General features: G+C 41.0%; 2 protein-coding genes across 2 annotated transcripts in view; one reads left to right on the top strand and one right to left on the bottom strand.

Annotated features, from left to right (window-relative positions):
* Positions 1–11,942, top strand: part of LOC121941340 (FRAS1-related extracellular matrix protein 1-like) — a 39,870-nt gene extending 27,928 nt beyond the window's left edge. Inside the window, exons 2-13 of the mRNA XM_042484119.1 lie at positions 2,114–2,534; positions 4,542–4,743; positions 6,363–6,507; positions 7,531–7,660; positions 7,765–7,837; positions 8,066–8,215; positions 8,305–8,672; positions 9,271–9,315; positions 9,437–9,598; positions 10,086–10,204; positions 10,914–10,999; positions 11,569–11,942. Coding sequence (XP_042340053.1) covers positions 2,114–2,534; positions 4,542–4,743; positions 6,363–6,507; positions 7,531–7,660; positions 7,765–7,837; positions 8,066–8,215; positions 8,305–8,672; positions 9,271–9,315; positions 9,437–9,598; positions 10,086–10,204; positions 10,914–10,999; positions 11,569–11,777 — 2,110 coding nt within the window. The 3' untranslated portion in view covers positions 11,778–11,942. The remainder of the gene's footprint in view (positions 1–2,113; positions 2,535–4,541; positions 4,744–6,362; positions 6,508–7,530; positions 7,661–7,764; positions 7,838–8,065; positions 8,216–8,304; positions 8,673–9,270; positions 9,316–9,436; positions 9,599–10,085; positions 10,205–10,913; positions 11,000–11,568) is intronic.
* A 1,749-nt stretch (positions 11,943–13,691) lies between these two features.
* LOC121941070 lies at positions 13,692–17,224 on the bottom strand. The gene is made up of 4 exons (XM_042483785.1): positions 17,124–17,224; positions 15,560–16,160; positions 14,293–14,551; positions 13,692–14,161 (listed from the first exon to the last, which is right to left on the bottom strand). The coding sequence occupies exons 2-4, from the start codon at positions 16,148–16,150 to the stop codon at positions 13,995–13,997; spliced, it is 1,017 nt and encodes a 338-aa protein (XP_042339719.1). The 5' UTR covers positions 16,151–16,160; positions 17,124–17,224; the 3' UTR covers positions 13,692–13,994.
* Positions 17,225–20,803: the final 3,579 nt, after the last annotated feature.

Below are 20,803 nucleotides of genomic sequence, written 5' to 3'. Positions count from 1 at the left end.
GGGAGGACGAGGGGAGGAGGGGGGAGGAGGGGAGGACGAGGGGGGGGGGGTGACCTGGACTGTGTGCAGACCCCGAGTTTGTCACCCAGACCTCTGCTGCGCCGACCGGCTGGATTTCTGGCTCTGAGAGAGACGGACAGATCAGAGCCAAGACTCAGAGACGGACTGAAGGACAGAGAGACAGAGAGAGGGAGACGGGTGGACAGAGAAAGAGAGGACAGACTGACTTTTTCTTTTTCTTTTCAGAGACAAGTTCTCAGAGAGAAAGACAGAGAGGGAGACAAACAAACAGAATGTCAGAGAGACAGATGGACAGACAGAGAGACGGACTGCCAGAGAGACAAGTGAAGTCCACCTCTCTCTGACAGCTGTCCATCGTCTCATTTGTCCATTTTCTTTTCTGCTTCCTGTCTTTTCTGCATCAAGAGACTCTGCAGGTCAGGGAATTCCTGAAAAGTTCCTGAAATCAGAACAGCTGTTTTCCAGGCCTGGAAATGTTTTGGAATTAGCAGAAAGTTATACGTATATACACGTACACATTATTTTGCTTATTGTTTGAAAAAAGTTAATAAAAATCCCCAAAACATGTCCGACATTACGGCAAAGATGTTATATTTAAAATGTAACGCTGCGGTGCGGGATGAATAATCGGATCATCAGGTTTTCTGTCCCGTAAAGAGAGACGTGTCCTCATTGGGTTTTTTCCACGTGCAGCTGGTTTGTGGCAGATTGTGATTTTATGAGAATAAAGTTGTAGGTTTACTAGGAAAGAGACGGTAATTTAATGAGAATAAACTGGAAATATTACCTGTGTGTGTGTGTGTGTGTGTGTGTGTGTGTTTACAACATGTGTGTGTTTGTATGAGGACTGAACACGTTATGCAAACTCAGGTGTGGCCGTGTCCGAGGAACACACACCTGTGCATCATTTGTGTGTGTGTGTGTGTGTGTGTGTTGCTGTGACAGCAGATGATGAATGGGCATTACTTGAAGAATAACAACAGCGTTGGCACGGCGATGGTGGCCAGAGCAACGGCCACAGACGGCCGTCCCTGGGCAAATATGGCCGACATCAGAGCCAGATGTTACAGCAGGACCTGCCTCAGAGTGTGTGTGTGTGTGTGTGTGTGTGTGTGTGTGTGTGTGTGTGTGTGTGTGTGTGTGTGTGTGTGTGTGTGTGTGTGTGTGTGTGTGTATGTGTGTGTGTGGGTGTGTGTTTTTTGTCCCCTGTCTCATCCCCCTTCCACCACAATCTGCCCCTAAGCCCTGCCGCTGACCAAATTTTTCAGGTCCACTGCGCTGTCAGTTGTCACTGTTGTGTGTGTGTGTGTGTGTGTGATTGATGGAGTCGGTGTTCCTCATGAGAACGTTGGGAGATTAATTACTGTAAATATTTCATAATCAAACTGCACATCAAGAGACTTTTTTATTGTTTTCTTATTTATTAAAACGTTTTTTTTTTTTGCAAAAATTATCAGAAAGGAACAAAACAGTATTTATGTCGACTTTGGAACTGCAGCGTTTAAACGAAATGTTCACAATACAAATAATCCGTCATACAGCTGAGCGCCGCCTGCTGGTCCGGAGAGTTACGTCCTCTCGTGCAGGCGAGGAACCGACCTGCTGCTCCGCTGTCGGCCGCAGCTTCCTGCTGTGTTCGAGTGCAACTTTTTTTGGCCGAGACACGGCACCCTGAGGCGACCCAGCAGTCGACTTTTCGTCGCCGCGAGTGCTTTGATGAAAGCCCCCTGCTGCGTCGCCTCAACAAACCGAACCAGCACGTACGATCTGCACGCTGAATCAGCGAGAACAAAAAAGGGGACCAGCAAGTGCAGGAGACGCCGCAGGGACGAGGACGCCGTCAGGCTGGTGTGTCAGGGCCCGTAGACACACACACACCTGCTCACACACAGAGTCTCACTTTATTTTTATTGTGTATTAGAAAACGGTTGGGGGCCACCAGGGGCCCTGTCAGGGGCCAGATTTGGCCCCTCGGGCTGTAAGTTGAGTGTTATTACGTTATGGTAACGACCTTTGTCACGTTACTCCCCGTCTCTGATGACGGTTTTTATGTCAGATCTGTTGATCACTAAATCAATTTGTGTCTCGACAGTTTCGTCGTCACTAACGGCGACTCCTCCCGCAGCGGCGCCCTCCACTTCACCATCGAGCATGGCGACCGCATCCCGCCGACCCTCCACCACAACGCGGGCCTCCGGCTGCAGGACGGCTCCACGGAAACCATCACTGCGGAGCGGCTGCAGCTCACCGACCCCGACACCGCCGCCGCCAACCTGAGCTACGTCATCACGCAGCCGCCACGTTACGGCAGACTGCTGCTGAGAGGAGCCCCGCTGTCACCGCCGCTGAGGTTCACGCAGACGGACGTGGACGAGCTGAACCTGGCGTACCGGCACAACCTGGGCAGCCCGGCGGACATCGACAGGTTCTACTTCCTGCCGAGCGACGGGAACAACAGAGGATACCTGGAGTTTGGACAGCTGAGGGCGGAGCCTGCTGTCTTCAACATCCAGGTGAGCAACACAAAAAAATACGTCACACGAACACGACTGTCTGCTCAAAGTAATCAGATACTTCACTCAAGTTAGAGTACTTTGAAAATACTCCACTACAAGTAAAAGTCCTGCATTTAAAACCTTGTTAGAGTAAAAGACAGCGTGTGTCAGGATTTAAGGATTTTGAAATGTTTCCAGGTTTTTACCACATTTCTAAGATTTTAGGATTTTTTCTTTGATTTTAGAACATTGTTAGATGTTAGGATGTTTCCAGGATTTAAGGATGTTTCCAGGATTTTTGGACATTTCCAGGATTTAAGGATGTTTCTTAGATTTTCGGACATTTCCAGGATTTTAGGGCTACTGTGCCTGGATGAGTCGTCCCGCTGCATTAGTGTGTCGGTGTCATTTTCCTGCTGTAGGTGTTTCAGGTTGTGCACATTTTAACCCCTTTATGTCCTGTCAGGTTGTCAGGTCATCACGTTTGTAGCACGTCTGTCTCTTGAGAGCCACGTAGCTCTTAAAAGTCAGAGAAAAAAACATTGCTGCTGATGATGTTCATGTTATATCTGTCCTATGTAACAAAAAAATTCTGTTTTCCGGCTTTGCGACGGTTAGGGATGTAGCGCAGTAAAAAGTACGAGATTTACCTCAGAGATGTTGGAGGATGGAGCATGAAAAGGGAATATTAAAGTACTCGAGTACTTGTACTCCCGCTGAGCTGCTGTCGACTCTCAGCTGGACCACCGAAATACACAGATAAATATTTGAAGCAGAGAGCAGCAGGTGAGCCAAGAACAGCCCCCCATTGCATGCTACCTGCTCTGAGGAGGACACACACACACACACACACGCACACACACACACACACACACACACAGAGAGAGAGAGTGAGAGGCAGCCAGGTGGCTAACACGCTGTCCTGAGACTTTGAGAAACTGGAGGCTGTTTGTGATTGGATGATGTGTTTGGTATTATTTGTGTGTGTGTGTGTGTGTGTGTGTGTGTGTGTGTGTGTGTGTGTGTGTGTACACTATGTGTATATTGTTTCTTTGTGTGTTTCTGTGAACGTGAAAAGATTTTAGTTTGTTTGTGTGTGTTAAAGCTCATTCTGTTTATATGTATTCAAAGGTTTATGAATATTTTGTAAAAATTCGAAGTTTTGTCAGAAAATGTGAAGGAATAATGATAATAATAATTATTATTGAATTTTTTGGTTATTTATTATAATATAATTATTTTGTAATCATCTCTGCATTTACAAAATAATAATAATAACAAAATAACAACAATAATTATAATGATAACAGTTCAAAGTAACAGTGAAAGATGGTGATAATTTAAGAATTTGAGAAAAGGGGAAACTTAATTAAGCTCAGAGAAAGAGGAGGAGGGAAACAGAAACTGAAACCACATGTGAGCGTCATGTTTAGTGATGTTGAGTTTTTCTCTCAGCTGATTCCAACATGTGACCGCGGCGACATCCAGCGGCCCAAACGGAGAGCTGCGCCTCTGACGCTTCCTCCTCTGTCTGTTTGACGTCCTGCTGCCGAGCGTCTCGCAGAGGCAGCAGGACAGTTTTGTCCGTCTTTTGTGAAAAAGTACCTCTGAATTTAGGTGCAGCTGTGCAGTAAATGTAATTTAGTGAAACTTTGCTTCTTTGATATAAAACCCCCCCAAACAGAATAACTCACACTGTCTGACTCCACAGCTGCAGCTCAAAAAATTACAGTACCATGAAAAAGTTTAATTTTCTTTGTAATTTAATTCAAAACTTTAATGTGTTGTGTAGTCATTTTTACTTTCTTTTTTCACATCTTTCTAGCTTTAAGCCACAAAATTAAAACAGAAAAATGCTTGAACATTTGGTTTATGTAGTGAGTCTTAGAATATATCAAAATTTTGCTTTCTTAAATAACTGATGGAAATCTTTGAATTTTTCACAATATTCTAATTTTTTGGGGATGCAGCTGTATTCTTGCTGCACTGAACATTTTGTAATGAAAGTCCTCCTGCTGTGTTCAGGTGGATCGGGTGGACAGGACGCCTCCCAGTCTGACCACCAGGCGGAGTCCCAGCACCGTGGTGGATCTGGGCGCCGGGCGTTACGGCATCTTCATCACCTCCAAACACCTGCAGGCCTCCGACCCCGACAGCAACACGGAGGAGCTCGAGTTCTCCATCACCAGGCCGCCGCTCTTCGGCTACCTGGAGAACGCTCTCACAGGTACGCCGTCTGCTGCTTTAAAGAGATATTTTGGGGTCAGAGTGGAGTTTTATGAGGTTACCTTGAATCAGGGTACACGGTAGATTTATTTGTCATTTTTCTTAAACGTGGTTTAAGAAGAAATGCGTGAAATGAAATGAGTGTCCAGGTGCATCTTAGAAAATCTAACTAATATGAAAAAGTTCAAGATTTTCCATCAGTTATTTAGGAAGGTGAAATTTTAGTATATTCTGGACTCATTACAGAAACCAGAATGTTGAAGCATTTTTCTGTTTTAATTTTACTAATATGGCCGACAGTGAGAAAAATGCAAAAAAAAAGAGAAAAAAATCAAAATATTAGAAACCCAAAAATACAGATGATCTGAGAGCCGCTATCAAAGCACCCTGAGGATATGATGAAGAGACTTTCATTGTTGGACATTTCTGTGCTGTAAATCACTTTTTGAATGATTTTAGGAAATAATCTAATGATCTGAGAAACTGGATTTCTGATTCTCGTGAGCTATAAGACATAATCATCAAAAGTAAAACAAAAAAAGGCTTAAAATATTTTCATTCAAGTATAATGAATATACAAGTTATGAAAGTTTACCTTTTAAATTACATTACTTTGAAAAATGAACTTTTTCAGGATATTCTGTTTTTTTGGGATGCAGCTGTGCAGCAGATGTCCGTCAGCGTGATGCCGGTTTGGAGAAGCGAAACGAAACTGAGCGAAGATTTTACAGTTTTTCTTGATTGCTGAGAAACGATAAAAGAAACTGGGATCCACTTGATCCTCGTCATCCTCTCAGCGCTGAATAAGTCGCCTCTTATTAATGTTTTTGACACGTTTTCATTGTTTTCACACTTTTTTCAAACCCTTTTCAAAACAGTTCATACCGACCTCATAAAAAGACCCAGAAAAACTTTGACTTTGGCTTTGATGAGAGCCGAGATGAGGAACTGAAACTGTTAACGTCAGCTGGAAATGGCTCTCTGACAGAGAATTAATGTGGTAAAAATACTGTAAATATAGCGTATGCTTAACCTGTAGACTTTTTTTGAGCAGCTAAAATCTGTTTTGTCACTGACTCGTCCGCAGCAGCACATCACTCAACTTCTGCGTCGCTTCTCCAAACTGGAGTCCTGCCGACTGACACACACACACACACACACACACTGTATGTAACACACTGACTGTGGATAAATGTCTCATGCAAGAATCTGAACTATCCCTTTAACCCTTTGAAACCAGAATCGCTTTGATGTCTTTCAAAAACGGGAAGAAGGCAATGAGCAACTGAAGAAATGACCTAAAAATGAGCAAGAAATTAGTTAGAAGTTACCAAAAAGTAACTTAAAAAAAATAAGCCAAAAAGGTCAACGAAAAAAGAAAACTGGAAAAAAAAGAATTTTCTTATTTATTTTTTTAGGACTTGAAAAAGGATTTTTCAGTTTGCTCATTGATTTTTTTCCCACGTTTAAAGAAACTGAAGCAGTTTGTTCGGGTCTCAAAGGTTTTAAAACTTAACGCTGCACAAGAAGGCAGCTGCAGATCCAGGTCTCAAAGGGTTAAAGCTGCAGTGACGGATACATACGATGTGCTCAGTTGGATGAAACTTGCCGTCCTGCCAGGAGCTTACATCAGAGGACGTTTCACCCAGCGGGACGTGGACCGCCGTGCCGTGGTGTTCGTGCTCCCGGCCGACGTGGAGGTGACGGCCGACAGCTTCCAGTTCCGCCTCACGGACCCGGCGGGAAACAGCCTGCTGCCCGAAATGTGGGTTTGTAGGAGGAATGATCCGACTGACGACAGCACAGGAAACCAGGCTATTGCCACTAATAAGACAAAACCCAAATGTTTTTGAGGCATTTTTATATTTTAATTTTAATAATGTGGCTTTAAAGCTGGAAAAATGTTTTAAAAAAGAGTAAAATGAATATACAATATATAAAAGTTTACCTTTTTGAATTAAATTACAAAGAAAATTAAACTTTTTCACGATATTTAAATTTTTTGAGCTGCACCTGTAGAGACAAATCCCAGCGAGGGGCGGACTAAACCATTTTGCTCCTTTAAGGGGTGAGAGTCACCTCAGAGAGTTCGACTGTTTTTCTGCACAGTGAACAATTTGATAAGAAATATCAACAAATCGCAGAAAAAAAATAATGGATTTAGGAAATCGTTACAAATAATAGTGGGAAAGATGCCCCTAAAATTAGTAATTAGTAATTATCATAATTATATATTAAAAATTGTTGCAGAATTGTTATTGTTAAGCTTTTTTCCTCAAGTCATCTCCTTTTTTCTACTTTTTTTTTTGCAAATTTTCATAATTTTTATTGTAATTTTTTTCTAATTTCATGCTAATTTTTGGGTGATTTTCTCTCAAATTGCTCATCACCTTCTTCCCATGTTTTTGGAACAAATCAAGACAACTTGCTCAGATTTCAGTGAGTTAAACAAAAGAAGCTCGGTGTGGAAAAGAAATTATTAAAACATTAGAATATAAACATTAAATTACTTTTTACTTTTTCATTTTGGTGCAGGTGGAGCTCATCTTAACAAGTTTTTATACTGCAAGGTAGTTTAGTCCAGTGGCTCCCAACCTGGGGGCCGGGCCCCTCTAAAAGGTCTCCAAGTTGATCTGAGGGGTCTTGAGTCGATAATTAAAGACAGAAGAAATCTGATAAATCTGCATTTCCTAATCTTTGATTTTTGGTGAAAGATTGGATGGTTGAACAGTAATTGAAAGGAGACAGTGTGAGCGGTTCGGAGGATTCAGCTGCGTGTCTCCTGCAGACTCGAGCTGTCCTGGTCTCGGGTGGAGCTGTCGGCGACCTGCTACAGAACCTGTGAGACGGCGGGGACCCTTCAGATCCAGATCCAACGCAGCGGGAGGAGCGTCGACCCGGCGTACGTCGCCATCCAGGTCCGTCCTCCTGCAGCGGCGTCAGACTCTGAGACTTTAAAATAAGATTGAACGTGTTCGGTGAATAAGTTGGCGCTCGGTTTGTGTGTGTTTGGTTTGCGCAGGTGGAGGAAGGATCGGCCAAACCCGGCAGAGATTTCACTCACAGCTCAGCCGGCCTGATCCAGTTTGACCCAGGTCTGACTTTATTGAACGAAGACACTTTCCTTCACTAACAAAAAGCAAAGATCCAAAAGTCATTCTGACTGTAGGAGAGGAGTCAACTACAAGTCCCAGAGAGCACTGCTCTCAGAAACATCCACAACATTGAGTATTTTGGATAAATTCAGCAGCTGTGGTTACTCGAGGGTTAAGATCTGAACGGCGGCGAGGCGCTAATTCCTGTCCCTCGTGTTTCCTGTTTAGGAGTCGGAGTGAAAACCTGGAACATTTACCTGACAGACGACGGTCTGGAGGAAAACCACGAGACCTTCACTGTCACACTGAAGAATCCCAAAAACGCTGTTCTGGGACAGAGGACGTCCGCTACGGTCGAGATCGTCGACCCCAGAGGAGGTACGACATTATCATCAGACTTTTTTTAATTAGATATATTTCTATTTACAGCATTTCTTTGTCTCCTTTTTCTAACTTTTTTCTCTCAGGAAGGTGCGATCCAGACGACCTGAGGGTGGAGGACGATGAGAAGCGGCTCCCACCTCCTCCTCCTCCTCCTCCTCCTCCTCCTCGCCTCCCTGACCCTCCCAGGCCGGAGGAGGACGAGGACCCCGTCACCGACATCGAGGCGGAGCTGCTGTGGGAGAACCAGCCTCACCCGCCGCGAGGGGACGTCCCCAACCGCCGGCACTACCTGGACTACGCAGAGGGGGAACCACAGGACCAGGCGGCCCCCGGCAGCTACAGCCACGTCCGCCAGCACAGCAGGCTGCTGCCAGGGGCCGGCACCGGGAGCACCGGGAGCACCGGGAGCACCGGGAGCACTGGACACCGGGTCAGACATGGAGGATTAAAGGTGAGTGTTTTTTTCAAAGCTAATTTTCTGGTAATTGCTTTGTCATCATTTACAAATTTCTTGCAATTTGTGGAACTTTTCTTGCCAAGTTGGTTATTTCCTTTCCCTCCAGAAAAGATCTGAAACAAACGTTTCACCGACCCCGTTAAGCAATGGGCGTTTTTTTTTTTTACCTTAATATTCAGACGTTCAGGAGGTTTTTACTGAGAGCTGAATTATCCACCAGCTGATTTAACCCTTTGAAACCTGAACAAAGTAGTTTTGATACCTCGCAAAAACAGAGAGAGAAATCAATGAGAAACTGAAGACAGCTCAAAATAAGTGCGAAACTGTCCAAAAGTTACAGAAACGTACCTCTTACAGGATCGTGTTGTAACTGTTGAACTCAGGAGCTCTGCAGAGGCGTCACAGCTGCAGCGGCGTCAGCGTGAACACAGCGGGCGTGAAACACGCTGCAGATCGCCAAGGTTGCCGTCACGCGCTGCACACGCGTGGAGGGTTTCAGGAGTTAAATGTACTTAATTAGTTATTTAGTTTAAATGTGAATCTTCTGTAAAATGCCGATATTTTAGTGTTTGACCTTTGAGCTGCTTTTCAGGTCCATCTGTCAGGAGAGAGGAGGGCTGAGGAGAGAGTGTGGACGGTAAGACTCAGTGTCAGGTTACACACACACACACACACACACACACACACACACACACACACACACACACACACACACACACACACACACACGGTCTGATGTCTGCCTGGTCCTCCCTCAGTTCCACAGTCTGACTCCTCTCCGGCTGGAGGAGCTGAAGCCGGGTGATGCCGGGTGGAGCTCGCCGCCTCACAGTCGCCTCCTGCAGGACTTTGCAGTCGGAGATCCTCCTCAGATGGATCATCCCGAACCCCGACAACACCCGGAGCTACGCCAGCGCAAGGTACACACACACACACACACACACACACGTTTTCTATTATAACGTGAACTAAATCTACAATAATCGACCCTCAAGACCTGACTTTCCAAAAAAAGAAAATACATTTACTCACATCTAAATAATGATTAAAATTAAAGCAGAAAAGTGCTTTATGTAATGAGTCTAGAATATATTAAAATTTCACTTTCCTAAATAACTGATGGAAATTCTTGAACTTTTTCCACAATATTCTATTTTTTGGAGATGCACCTGTGCTTTCTTCACTGCATTTATTAATAATTTTAGTTACTTTACAGGTTCACATTTAATTTGAAAATAAATTCTGATGAATTTTTATAGATTAAAACTTAATTGTCCTCTTGGTAAAAATACAAAGCAAATACAAATATGAAGTTGTCCCAGCTGGTTGTGATTGAGTTGATGACGGAGAGGTTTGGACCTTTAAAATCTTGATTTTGTTGCGATTTTTCTCTCTTTGTCTCGTCAGACGGGGAAGTCGGTGAGCAGCTCCTGTCCCGACGGCTGGACTCACTACAGGAGACGCTGTTACATCGTGGGCTCGTCTGTGGCCAGCTGGGCCAGCGCCGAGAGGACCTGCTCGCTGCTGTGAATAACACACACACACAAATCACAAGTTATTGAGCATTACAAAAAGCTAGAGAAAAAACATCCACTTTATTTATAATTACTATAATTTTAGAATTAAAGTCATGTTGTGGAAAACTGTATAAATATATACATGTATTTTTTATTTTCAGCACTTATTTTAATACTTTTACTTTTTTGTTTATTTTCAGGAAACTTTCTTGTTGCTTTTTATTAATTTCTTGCTAATTTGTGGGCAGATTCTTAGTTGCTTATGTCCTTTTCTTCACGTTGGAGAGAAATCAAACCAGTTTGTTCAGGTTTCAAGGGGTTAACAGGCCAGAAGGAGGCGCAGCTTTTTCAGAAATCTTCTCTGTTAAAAACAAGTCTAAAGAAGCCTCACTGTCTCAGGACTCATTTTGGCCTTCACTGTGGCTCAAAAACTGAAGTCCATAGAAGCGATGGAAATGACTTTCCTGCCAGATTTTGGAGAGCTGCAGATTTTCTGAATTTGGCCATTTTTTCTTCATATGACGGCTCATTTTTTATAGTTTTTTTACACCTGAAAGTCTGAACCAAACTTTTCGTCATCAGAGGGGCAGAAATCAGTTTAATCTGCCACAGAAGTTTATTATAAGCTGAAGTCTAAACCTGAGTTTGCTAAAGTTGTATTTGTTTGTGTGAACGCAGCTTTCGATGTGTCTGACTGTGATTCCTTCAACATTTTCAGCTTTAACAGCAGCCTGACCAGCGTGCGCTCCAGGAGAGACATGACCTGGCTGTGGAAGTTTGCAGGGAGGAAGCCGTTTTGGATCGGTAAGTGGCTCTTTTTTTCCTTCTTTGAGAGATGCATCCAAAACGTGCACTTAACCCTTTGACACTGTAGCAAATCGGCCTTATTTTCTTTTTCAAAAACGTGGAAAAAGGGTAAAGAGCAGCTAAACAAGAAATGGCTTCTAAATGGAATGGTCTCTAAATGCAGATCACAAGAAACCTGATGTTGATTCAGGTGTTAAAGGGTTAACCCTCTGCAATATTGACACCTTTTTAACCTTCAAAACCAATGTGATAACGCACCTTTTCAAGCCGGCATGTTTGGTCTGATTTTATGGTGACACACAACTTGATTGATTGGTGATGATTTATAATGTTTTTATACGTATTTTTTTCTGACAATGATTTTTTTCTAGTTATTATATTAAATTATTATAATTATTATGTTATTATTTTTAGTTGTTTTTTAAAGTTTTTATTATTTATTATTTATTATTTATTATTTATTATTATTTTAGTGTTCAAATTACTTCCCAAATTCCAAATTATGGTTCTTAAGATTTGTTATGAGGCAGCACGTGAACGATGGGACTCTTCTCGATGTGTCTCAGGTCTGTCTGGAGGTCCGGGTCGCTGGATGTGGGCTGACGGTCGCTCGGTGTCCTTCTCCCGGCTGAGGGGGGCGCCGCCGGGCCGCGGCGAGTCCAACGTTGGCTCGGACTGCGTGTTGGTCGAAAACCCCCGAAGCTGGATCTCCACAAGTTGCTCCCCTGAAACCCAACACACATTCATCTGTTCGTCGCCGGCTCACACTCACTGAGAGACTCATATTTACCCGCCGCTGTCGTGACGAGCTCTGTGAACACCGAGTTAAGTCATATTTAAAGATACGCACCGATGCTGCTCTGTACATTAGTTTTCATATTTTTGTCATAATAAAGATCGCTGCACATATGGAAATATGAGTCGTAACTTTAGATGAGGATCAGCAGTTTGACGAGTTTTTATGCACGTTTAACCCTTTGAAATCTGGGCAAAATGGTTGGATTTCTTTCAAAAACACGGGGAGAAGGCAATGAGTAACCTGGGAAGAAATGAACAAGAAAAGTACCTGAAAATTTGTAAACAAAAAAACTACAAAAAACAGGATTTGATTTTTTTTTTTACCAAAAAAGAAAGAAAAATGATCTGGAAATAAACATAATTCTGTAATTAAAATTAAATTAAAATTAATTGTCTGATAATTCTGTAAAATAATTGTAAACATTTTATGATAATAAGCAATACAGTTCTCTTGACCTTTTCACCTAGCTTTTTTTTTTTTTTAAAAAAAAAAACCCACTTTGTAAATCTACTAATTTCTTGCGTTTTGCCAAACATTCCTCGCCAAATTGCTCACTGAGTTTTTCCCATGTTTGTTCAGGGTTCAGAGGTTTAAATAATTGTGAAAGGCGTCTGAAATGTGCGGAAAATGCAGATCATAGTCAACTTAAAAATCATACAAAGTTCTGGCTTTGTGATCAAATGTGGAAGGAGAGCATTTTCTGCCTCTGAGGTAAGTTTTTATTATTCATTTTAAAGTTACTGTCAAGTCTTAACTGTACCAATCCCTATGCATTTTTAATTTTTAAAATTAGCCAGTGTAACATCAGTCTGAAGCACACACGAGTGATATTACTGCACTTGCACGTTGCCCATCTGACTGTTTGGTGATTTCGTTTCTCTCAGGGATGCAGAGCAGCCAGCACACACCAGTCTCACGTTTGCTGTGATGTAACGGGAAAGTACGTTCACTCAGCTTCTGTTCCTCAGCACAGTTTTGAGGTAATTAACTTGAGTATTTGCATTTTATGCGACTTTATACTTTTACGCCACTCTCTGGGAGATATGATGCACTTTTTCCATCACTAAATTGACTTTTAAAGCTTTAGTTACTTAACATTAACCCTTTAGAGCCAACTTTGATATCACACAAACTTGTATTGCTCTGCGCACAAAATGCACCTTTCAAAATCAGGCATTTTTTATCACCACATCCTGGGATATGTCAGTCATTAGCAGCAGCACTGAGTTTTGTACATAATATTTTTTGTGTATTTTTACAGAAAAATATTATACATTAGTGTAATTTTATACTTTAACTGAGTTATTTTTTAAACCAACATACGTCCTGATCATAAATATCAAATATTATCAAGAATCATCCACAGATTTGTAAGCTACATAGGAGGCTTAAAATGTCGTCTTGTTGTGTTGTTGGGTGCAAGAAAAGACGGAGTTTTGGCTCCGAACTGACATTTTCATCACGTCAGCTGCCACCGCCCACCAGCAAAAAAAGGACAATTATGAGTTTTGGACAGACAGAGGTGATCGTCAGGAACGGAGAGGGCGTATAGCGGAAAGTTCGGGAAAGGCCCGTACGGCTCCGGCCCCTCAGGAGGCAGAATCACTTCCCTTATCTTGAAGTCCCTCAACACAACAAAACAGGAAATGTCATTTGTTTTGATGAGGAACAGAAAATGATGATTCACTGTGAACTAAAGCTTATTAATAATAATAAAGCGCAGCATAGTACTAGTTACTAGTAAAACTGGTTTGAAATAAATTAAGTAATTTGGCGAGGATTCAAATATTTAAATACTTGTGAAAGGCATCTGAACCCAGCACAAGAAAACTGATGTCAACCCAGGTTTTAAAGAGTTAAAACGATGGAGAACAAAAAGTTTCAATCTTGTTTTAAACCATGGTGAAAGCAACTTGATAGCATTTATTTGCATTAATTTAGCTCACCTTACATTTGCATTTTCAGGACATTTTGGGAAAGATGTCACCCCAAACGGCTAAGTAAAAAAACTAAATCTTATCTTCCTCTTCTCTTTCAGTCAGCAAACAACAAAATTGTGCAAAACAGCAACCACATGGACAGCGGTGGGACTGACTCGGAGAGATTTTGGTGCCAAAAAACATCAGTGAGTTAAAAATCAGTTAAATAAATGTTTAGCCTTTTTTTAATGTCCAGCCGCCACATTAAATCTGGTTATTTGCAGCACGGCAAAGTCATTTTGACATTCATGTTGAAGCTAAAAGAATTTCTCTCCTGCGTTTTCTTGTGTTTACATCTGGAACAGGAGGATGAGTCGGACTTCACTGTGTCCTCCGTGTCCTCCTCTTCGTCACAGCATTTGTAACGGAGCTTCTCTTGATCTGTATGAATAAATTAATACGTTTATGAACAAACTGCTGTTTGAAAAGTAATATCCGGATCAGACAGGAGGAATCTGAAGGCTTTGCTGCAGTGAATCATCACTCAGCTGCATGTACAGTCATTTTCTTACCCGTGTTTCCGTCCAGCTGTGAAACAAGCTGACGCTGACTCATTCTTTGGAGGATTTTCTTTGTGATGTGTAAAGCCTCATCATGTCCATAGTGGTCAGTCACCAGCGTAGCGACGTCAGTGGTGTCCTTACCTTCCAGTTTGCCCCAAGGAATGGGTTTGCACCCCGACTCGGTGTAATATCTTAGCTGGAAATAAAAAGACCTGCGATCATCTGTAGAAAGTTTATCCAAGGTGGTTTTGATCAGCGGGGCAGGACTCTGCAAAAGAGATTCAAAATTAGAAAATAAAATATTAAAGTCTGACCTGGATTGAAAAGATTGCCAGAGTGAAGTTCACACCAGTGATTGGAGGCTGTGTGCAAGTGCTGCCCATAAATATAACACCAGCTGGCCGGATGCGGGCACTAAAATTAAGGCCCTAAAAATTAGAGATGAAAAAAATGAAAAACACACTCCTGCCACTGAGAGACCAAGGTAACATTTTCTGAATGTTTGGAAAAACTTTTTTTGGCATCTCCTCCTGAACCGTTGACTCAGTTTGGAACAAAACGTTCTGTGGATCATCATTGGACGAAGCTTTTCAGATGTTATTAAAAGCTTGTTGATATCTCATTGTGTTTTGAAGATATTGATCAATTAATTTTAGAGGGGGCGTGGCGGGGTCCATAAATAGAGCTAACTCCATCACCGTTACACCGATCATCACAAATTTGGCAGGAAATGTCTGAAGAGGCTCTGAAATATCTTCTCAACTCAAAGCATGTAGCAGCGGCGCCGTGTTAGCGGCTCAGGAGCGTCTCAGCTTCCTGTCAGCTGCAGCACAGCGAGAGAAACGTTTCCCGCGTGCTGCGTGTGGTTGTCAGCAGAAACAGACAGTGAACATCGTGTTTTTATGATTATATTGACTTTTCACATCAGTTGTTGACACAAGGCATTTTATTTTGAAATATTTCCAGTCATAGTGTATTGCTGTTGACAATGCAGGAGCTGCACGGCTTCATGAAAGGGTGAAATTTGTGCTTATAAATGTGAAATGAATTTTTAAAAATACTTTCACAGCAAAATGTGATTAATGCATTAATTTCAATTAATTATATATATATGTATATGAATCTGACACCATGTCCTGTGGCCGCAGGTATCAAACCTGCGGCCACAGGACATGGTGCCCTGGGGCGCAGATGATTCTGGACAATCATTTTTATTCTTTCACGTGAAATATAAATATAACAACAGAGAGTTGAACAAATTGCACTGAAGTTTTACCTCGGCAGTTTCTCTCCACTTTGTCTCCTGCAGCTGCGCTTTGATCTTCTTGCTTTCTTGCTTATTTTTGGCCCTTAGGGACCATCTGAAGGGGCGGCTGACGGGCTGCGGCGGCGACTCTTCCTTTTTCAGTCGGTCGAGCTCTTTCATGATCTTGACAGCGGGGCCCTTTTTCAGCTCCAGATCCAGAAAATCCTGCTTGTCGAAGCAAACGAGACAATCTCCGGACACATCTTCCTCTTTGAACCGTTCTGCTTTTTTATCGTCCACCTTCACGCTCTGCAGTAACCACCGGGCCACCTCCTCCTTTGTCCAGCTTTCCACGTCCGCTGGGGACTGTGGCTCAAACTGAGATCCCTCTTTGAGTCTTTTTAGATGAGATGTGATTTTGACCGCAGGGCCGTGTTTTATTCCTATGCCTAATAGTTCTCTCTTCTCAAAGTCAACCAGATATCGTCCAGACACGTCCTCCTTCATGAACGTGTCGGCGCAACTCTGATCGACTTTGACCTCTGTCAGCAGCCAGTGTTGGACGTCCTCTTTGGTCCACGTTTCAATGTCAGGGGGCGACTCAGTGCTGGACTCGCTCATCTTACATCAACTAAAAACGAAACAAACAAACAAAAACAGCATAAAAAGGCTGAAGGGCCAAAATGGCAAACATGCAAAATCCAGATATCATCCAAATGATGCATCGAGATACATATCACGTTAACCCTTTGAAACCTGGATCAGCTTCATTTCTTTCTTGCTGGTTTCAGACGTCTTTAACAAGCGTTTAAACCTTTCAACAATCTGCAAAGTGGTTTGATTTCTTTAAAAAAAAAAAAAAAAAAATACAAGAGCAAAAAAGACAAGAGCCAGAAAAAAACTTGGAATTACCAGAATTACATATTTAAAATTATGTTATTGAATTAAAATTTATGGAAGTTTTTTTTCCAAGTCTGTTTTTTCTTTCTTTTTGTTTTTTTCTCTTTGTTTTTCTTTCTTTCATGTTTTTTTTAATTTTCAGGGGATTTTTTGGTACTTTTTGCTAATTTCTTGATAAGTTTTTGACCATTTTTTTTCTTCACTGCTCTTTCACTTCTTCCCATGTTTTTAAAAGAAAGTTAATATTTTTTCAGGTTTCAAAGAGTTAACACCAGAAGGAGATGTAGACTTGTATTTGAACACTATTTCGAACCAATGATCACCAGAAATTATTGCAGCACAGCTCATCCGTCAAATCATAATTGTTTGATAAAATGATTTATTTTTGAATTATTTAAATAAAGTCTTTGTGGTGAGCTCTCTACTGCAGAGACAGACCAGTTTTAGTGAACGGCCATCTTCCCGGCAGGAAAAAAGTTGTAAAAGTGCTAATTAGCAAATATAAGCATGCGTGAAGGTTTCAAACATTATACTTCCTTACAGTCGGATGTTAGTATTGTTATTGTCTGCATTAGCATTTAGCTCAAACCTCCACTCGTCCTCAGTGTGGCTGTAAACTGTAAGTTTCGTTCATTCTCCACATGAATATTTCTGTCCCTTTTCATATCAACAACTGGGTGCAGTTTGAGCCTACCTTCGAGTGCGGCCGGCCAGCGCAGCGATGATTTCACTTTGAACCAACTAGTTTGCTAGAAGACAAAGTTCGGCCTCACGTAGGACGCAGCATCACTTCCCCTCTTCCAGCCTCATCTTCACAAAACAGGAAGTGTTTAAATAAGGAACAGGAAATGTCGATCTACAGTAAACAAAGGCTCAATGACAACATTAACCCTTTCACACCTGAGAAAATTGGCTTAATTCCTTTTTAAAACATTGGAAGAATGCAATGAACAGTGCCAGAAAAAAAATGACTGAGAAATTAGCAAGAAATTAGTAAAAAAGTACAAGAATTTAACCCACTGAAATTGCAGAATTCTTAGTGCACAGTTTCTGTGGCACTTTCAATGGTTGTAAATGACCGTGATCGTTTCCTTTTATCGACATTTCCATGTTTTTAATGCAGTTTTCGGTGGTTGACTGAGCGCGCTCCTTTTAATGACACCTTTTGTTGACTTTATTTGACATTTGAACATCAAATTTGATTGTTGATCGGGTTGTGTGCCGCTTTGATGCTCTATGTGCTATGTGTTTATTGTATTTTAAATTGTTTGTGGCGCCAATCTGCAGACCAGATTTCCTCTTGAGGGACAATAAAAGTTCAGAACTGAACTGAACTGAAAAGTAAAAAAATAAAAGAAGGTAAAAACAAACAAACAAGGCAAAAAAAAAGTAATATTTATGTAACATAATTTTAAATATGTAATCAGGATCATTGTAAATGCAGTTAACCTTTTCATTTTCTCTAGCCTGTTTTTTTTAAATAAATGTTTAAATGTATTCATTTCTTGCACTTTGAGGAACATTTCTTACAAAGGTGCTCATTGCCTTTTTTTCCACGTTTTTGAAAGAAATAACACCAGTTTGTTCAGAGTTTTCATCTGAAAGTAGCACGAAAAGTGATGTCGCTCCAAGTTTCAAATAATCTGTAAAAGCACAGCATTGCACAACGACTATAATCTCTGAATCGGTGAGTGAAAACTGTAACAGCAGGTTTATGAGACATGTTAAACACAAATTAAAAGTCTAAATAGAATTTTTTTCTGATTCTGAAAAGATAAAACCAAAAATAACCTTTTCAACCTGGTTTAAATGATGGTGAGACTGTGATCTCTAACAGACCTTAGTTTACATTTTATTGGTGTCAGAAAGATCTTTCTCTTCAATAAAACCCCAAACGAGCAGTAAAAAAACCCATCTCATCGTTTTTTATCGTCTCCCGCCTCTTTTATTCAGCAAACAACACAGTGCGGTGCTACCACCGTGTGGACAGCAGTGGGACGGACTCATTAAATCTTCAGTGCCTAAAAGGTTTGAAAAAGTTTAACCTTTTAATATCCATAATGAAAAATTAACAATGGAAAAGAATTCTTTGCATTTTTTAAATTTTCTTGGGGCTATATTAACATTTTTTAAAATGAATTTTATTTATTTGTTTTTTGATTTTACTTTAAGGACCTCTTTTATTTATTTATTTTTATTTAGATATAGACCTTTATCAAACATAACACTAATTTGTCACTTCATGGTAAAACAAAGAAAAAAAATTAAAATCATAGTATAGCTTCTCGTCATCCAAAAAAATGTCTAAAAGAACGTCATACTGTAATATGTTGTTCATAATAGCATAAAAAAATCATGGTATTGTATGTTTTTCAAAACAGTGTAAAAAAAACTATAGTTTGTTGTCTGAAATAATATTGAAAAATCATAGTGTAGTATGTAGTCAATAAAAAACCCTAAAAGGGTTATAGTATGTCCTCAAAAATGCATTTTAAAAAGACTTAGTATAACATGCCATCTAAAATAGTGTAAAAATAAATCATACTACAGTATGTTTTTTTTTTTTTTAATGTGACCCATAATCTCCACAGTGCAACTGAAAAACAAACCGAAATCCTTTAAAAAGGGGGGGAAAATGACCATAAAAAACTAAATGAATACCCCTTAAGGATTTCAGTTTGTTTCTAAATTGCGTTGTGCAGGCTACAGGTAACACTAAAGGTGGAAAAAGTTCTGAAGGGATTTTTCTTGGTCTCATTGTTTTACACCAACAACACTTGCATTTAAACAGGGGTGTGCAGACCTCTTATATCCACTGTAGTATGTCGTCCAAAATGTGGTAAAAATGTCATACTATTATTAGTTTATTGTCATTTGTGCTCACAATGAACAATAAAATGCAATATTTCAATCAAAACGTAGAACAATATCTATATATGAACTTGCAAGTTGTAATAAAACAAAAATAAATATATAAATTTATATAGCAAATTGTTCATGTAAGTACAAACGTGTACACAGAAATTCATGCTCATACACACCATATATCTTACATTTGAATACAACTGTGCATACATATGAAATACATCAAACTTTTACATACAACCATACGTTTGACAAGCCATTCAAACAGCTACATGCAATGATGCAACATTATACAGTGAAAGAACCCGAAAAACTGAAGTTATTTATCTTTGGTCTTATTCATTTCTGTGTGATACAGTCTGCAGGGTCGCTGCTTTCAACCTGTTAATGCTACACTGGCTGTGTTTGCGAGGTTGCTGCAGCTCCACAGCTCTGTTTGCATTGTCTGCTCGTGTCTGTGGCAGCCGACTGGACATGTCTGTCATGTCTCAGAGCTGCTGCCTGCTGCTCTGAGGGCATGGGAGGCTGCAGAGGCGAGCTGCAGGATGCAGGGTCTGAATATGATCCTGAAGGCTTTTATCTGCATCCTCTAAAAAAGTGCATCCGCTCTTCCTGAGGTTTCTTCCTCTTTTTTTGTTCCCCGTTACAGGGGTTCTTCGGGAGTTTTTCCTTGGCTGATGTGAGGGGGGGGTGTCTAAGAGCAGAGGGATGTCGTACACTGTAAAGCCCTCTGAGGCAAACCATGTTTTGTGAAAATGGGCTCGATCAATAAAATTGACTTGACTTGACTTGACTGCAGCCTAAGAGAAGGTCACTGCCCTATACTGTGAAGTTTTGGGGTCATTAGTGACAACATACTGTAGTTTACTATGACATTTTTACCATACCACTTCTTTTTTAAAGCGACCATCACGTTTTTATGGTATTACTGACATGACTTGATGATGGCAAGTATGTCGTCAAAAATGACCCAAAACCTCATAATATAGTATGTCGTCAAAAATGACAGGTGGGTGCCTGGTGCCTCAGTGGTTAGAGTGGGTGCCCTATGTATAGCTGCTGTGTCCACACTGCAGCAGCCACGGGTTTGATTCCGGCCTCGGCACTTTCCTGCATTTCCCCCACACTGTAGTAGTGCAAGTCTTGAAAGGCTATTTTAGGTTGTTTAATGTGGTTTTCAGCTGTTTTTGGGACAGGTCATATTTTGACATTATTGCCATACTATAGCCTGTTGGTCATTATATGGATATGCGAAATTATGGTATTTTGGGCCCTTTTTGGACCTTTCTATGCTATGGCATGTCTCAGAAGGTGGTTTTATGTGGTTTTCAGGTGTTTTGCGGACAGGTCATATTTTGNGGAAATGATGGTATTATGGGCCCTTTTTGGACCTTTCTATGCTATGGCATGTCTCAGAAGGTGGTTTTATGTGGTTTTCAGGTGTTTTGCGGACAGGTCATATTTTGACATTTTTGCCATACTATAGCCTTGCATTTTCGGTCGTTTTTC

Source organism: Plectropomus leopardus, chromosome 3 (assembly GCF_008729295.1).
Source record: "Plectropomus leopardus isolate mb chromosome 3, YSFRI_Pleo_2.0, whole genome shotgun sequence".
Classification (NCBI taxonomy): Eukaryota; Metazoa; Chordata; class Actinopteri; order Perciformes; family Serranidae; genus Plectropomus; species Plectropomus leopardus.
Note: the sequence above shows the minus strand (reverse complement) of the source record. Positions and strands in the feature narration are given on the sequence as shown.

Excerpts from the sequence above, each read along its gene's own strand:
- LOC121941070 (XM_042483785.1), bottom strand. The coding sequence starts at position 16,150 with ATGAGCGAGTCCAGCACTGAGTCGCCCCCTGACATTGAAACGTGGACC. Across the intron at positions 14,552-15,559 it reads AGTGGAGAGAAACTGCCGAG|AGTCCTGCCCCGCTGATCAA; the intron begins GTAAAACTTCAG and ends TCTCTTTTGCAG. Across the intron at positions 14,162-14,292 it reads ACAGCTGGACGGAAACACGG|ATCAAGAGAAGCTCCGTTAC; the intron begins GTAAGAAAATGA and ends TTATTCATACAG.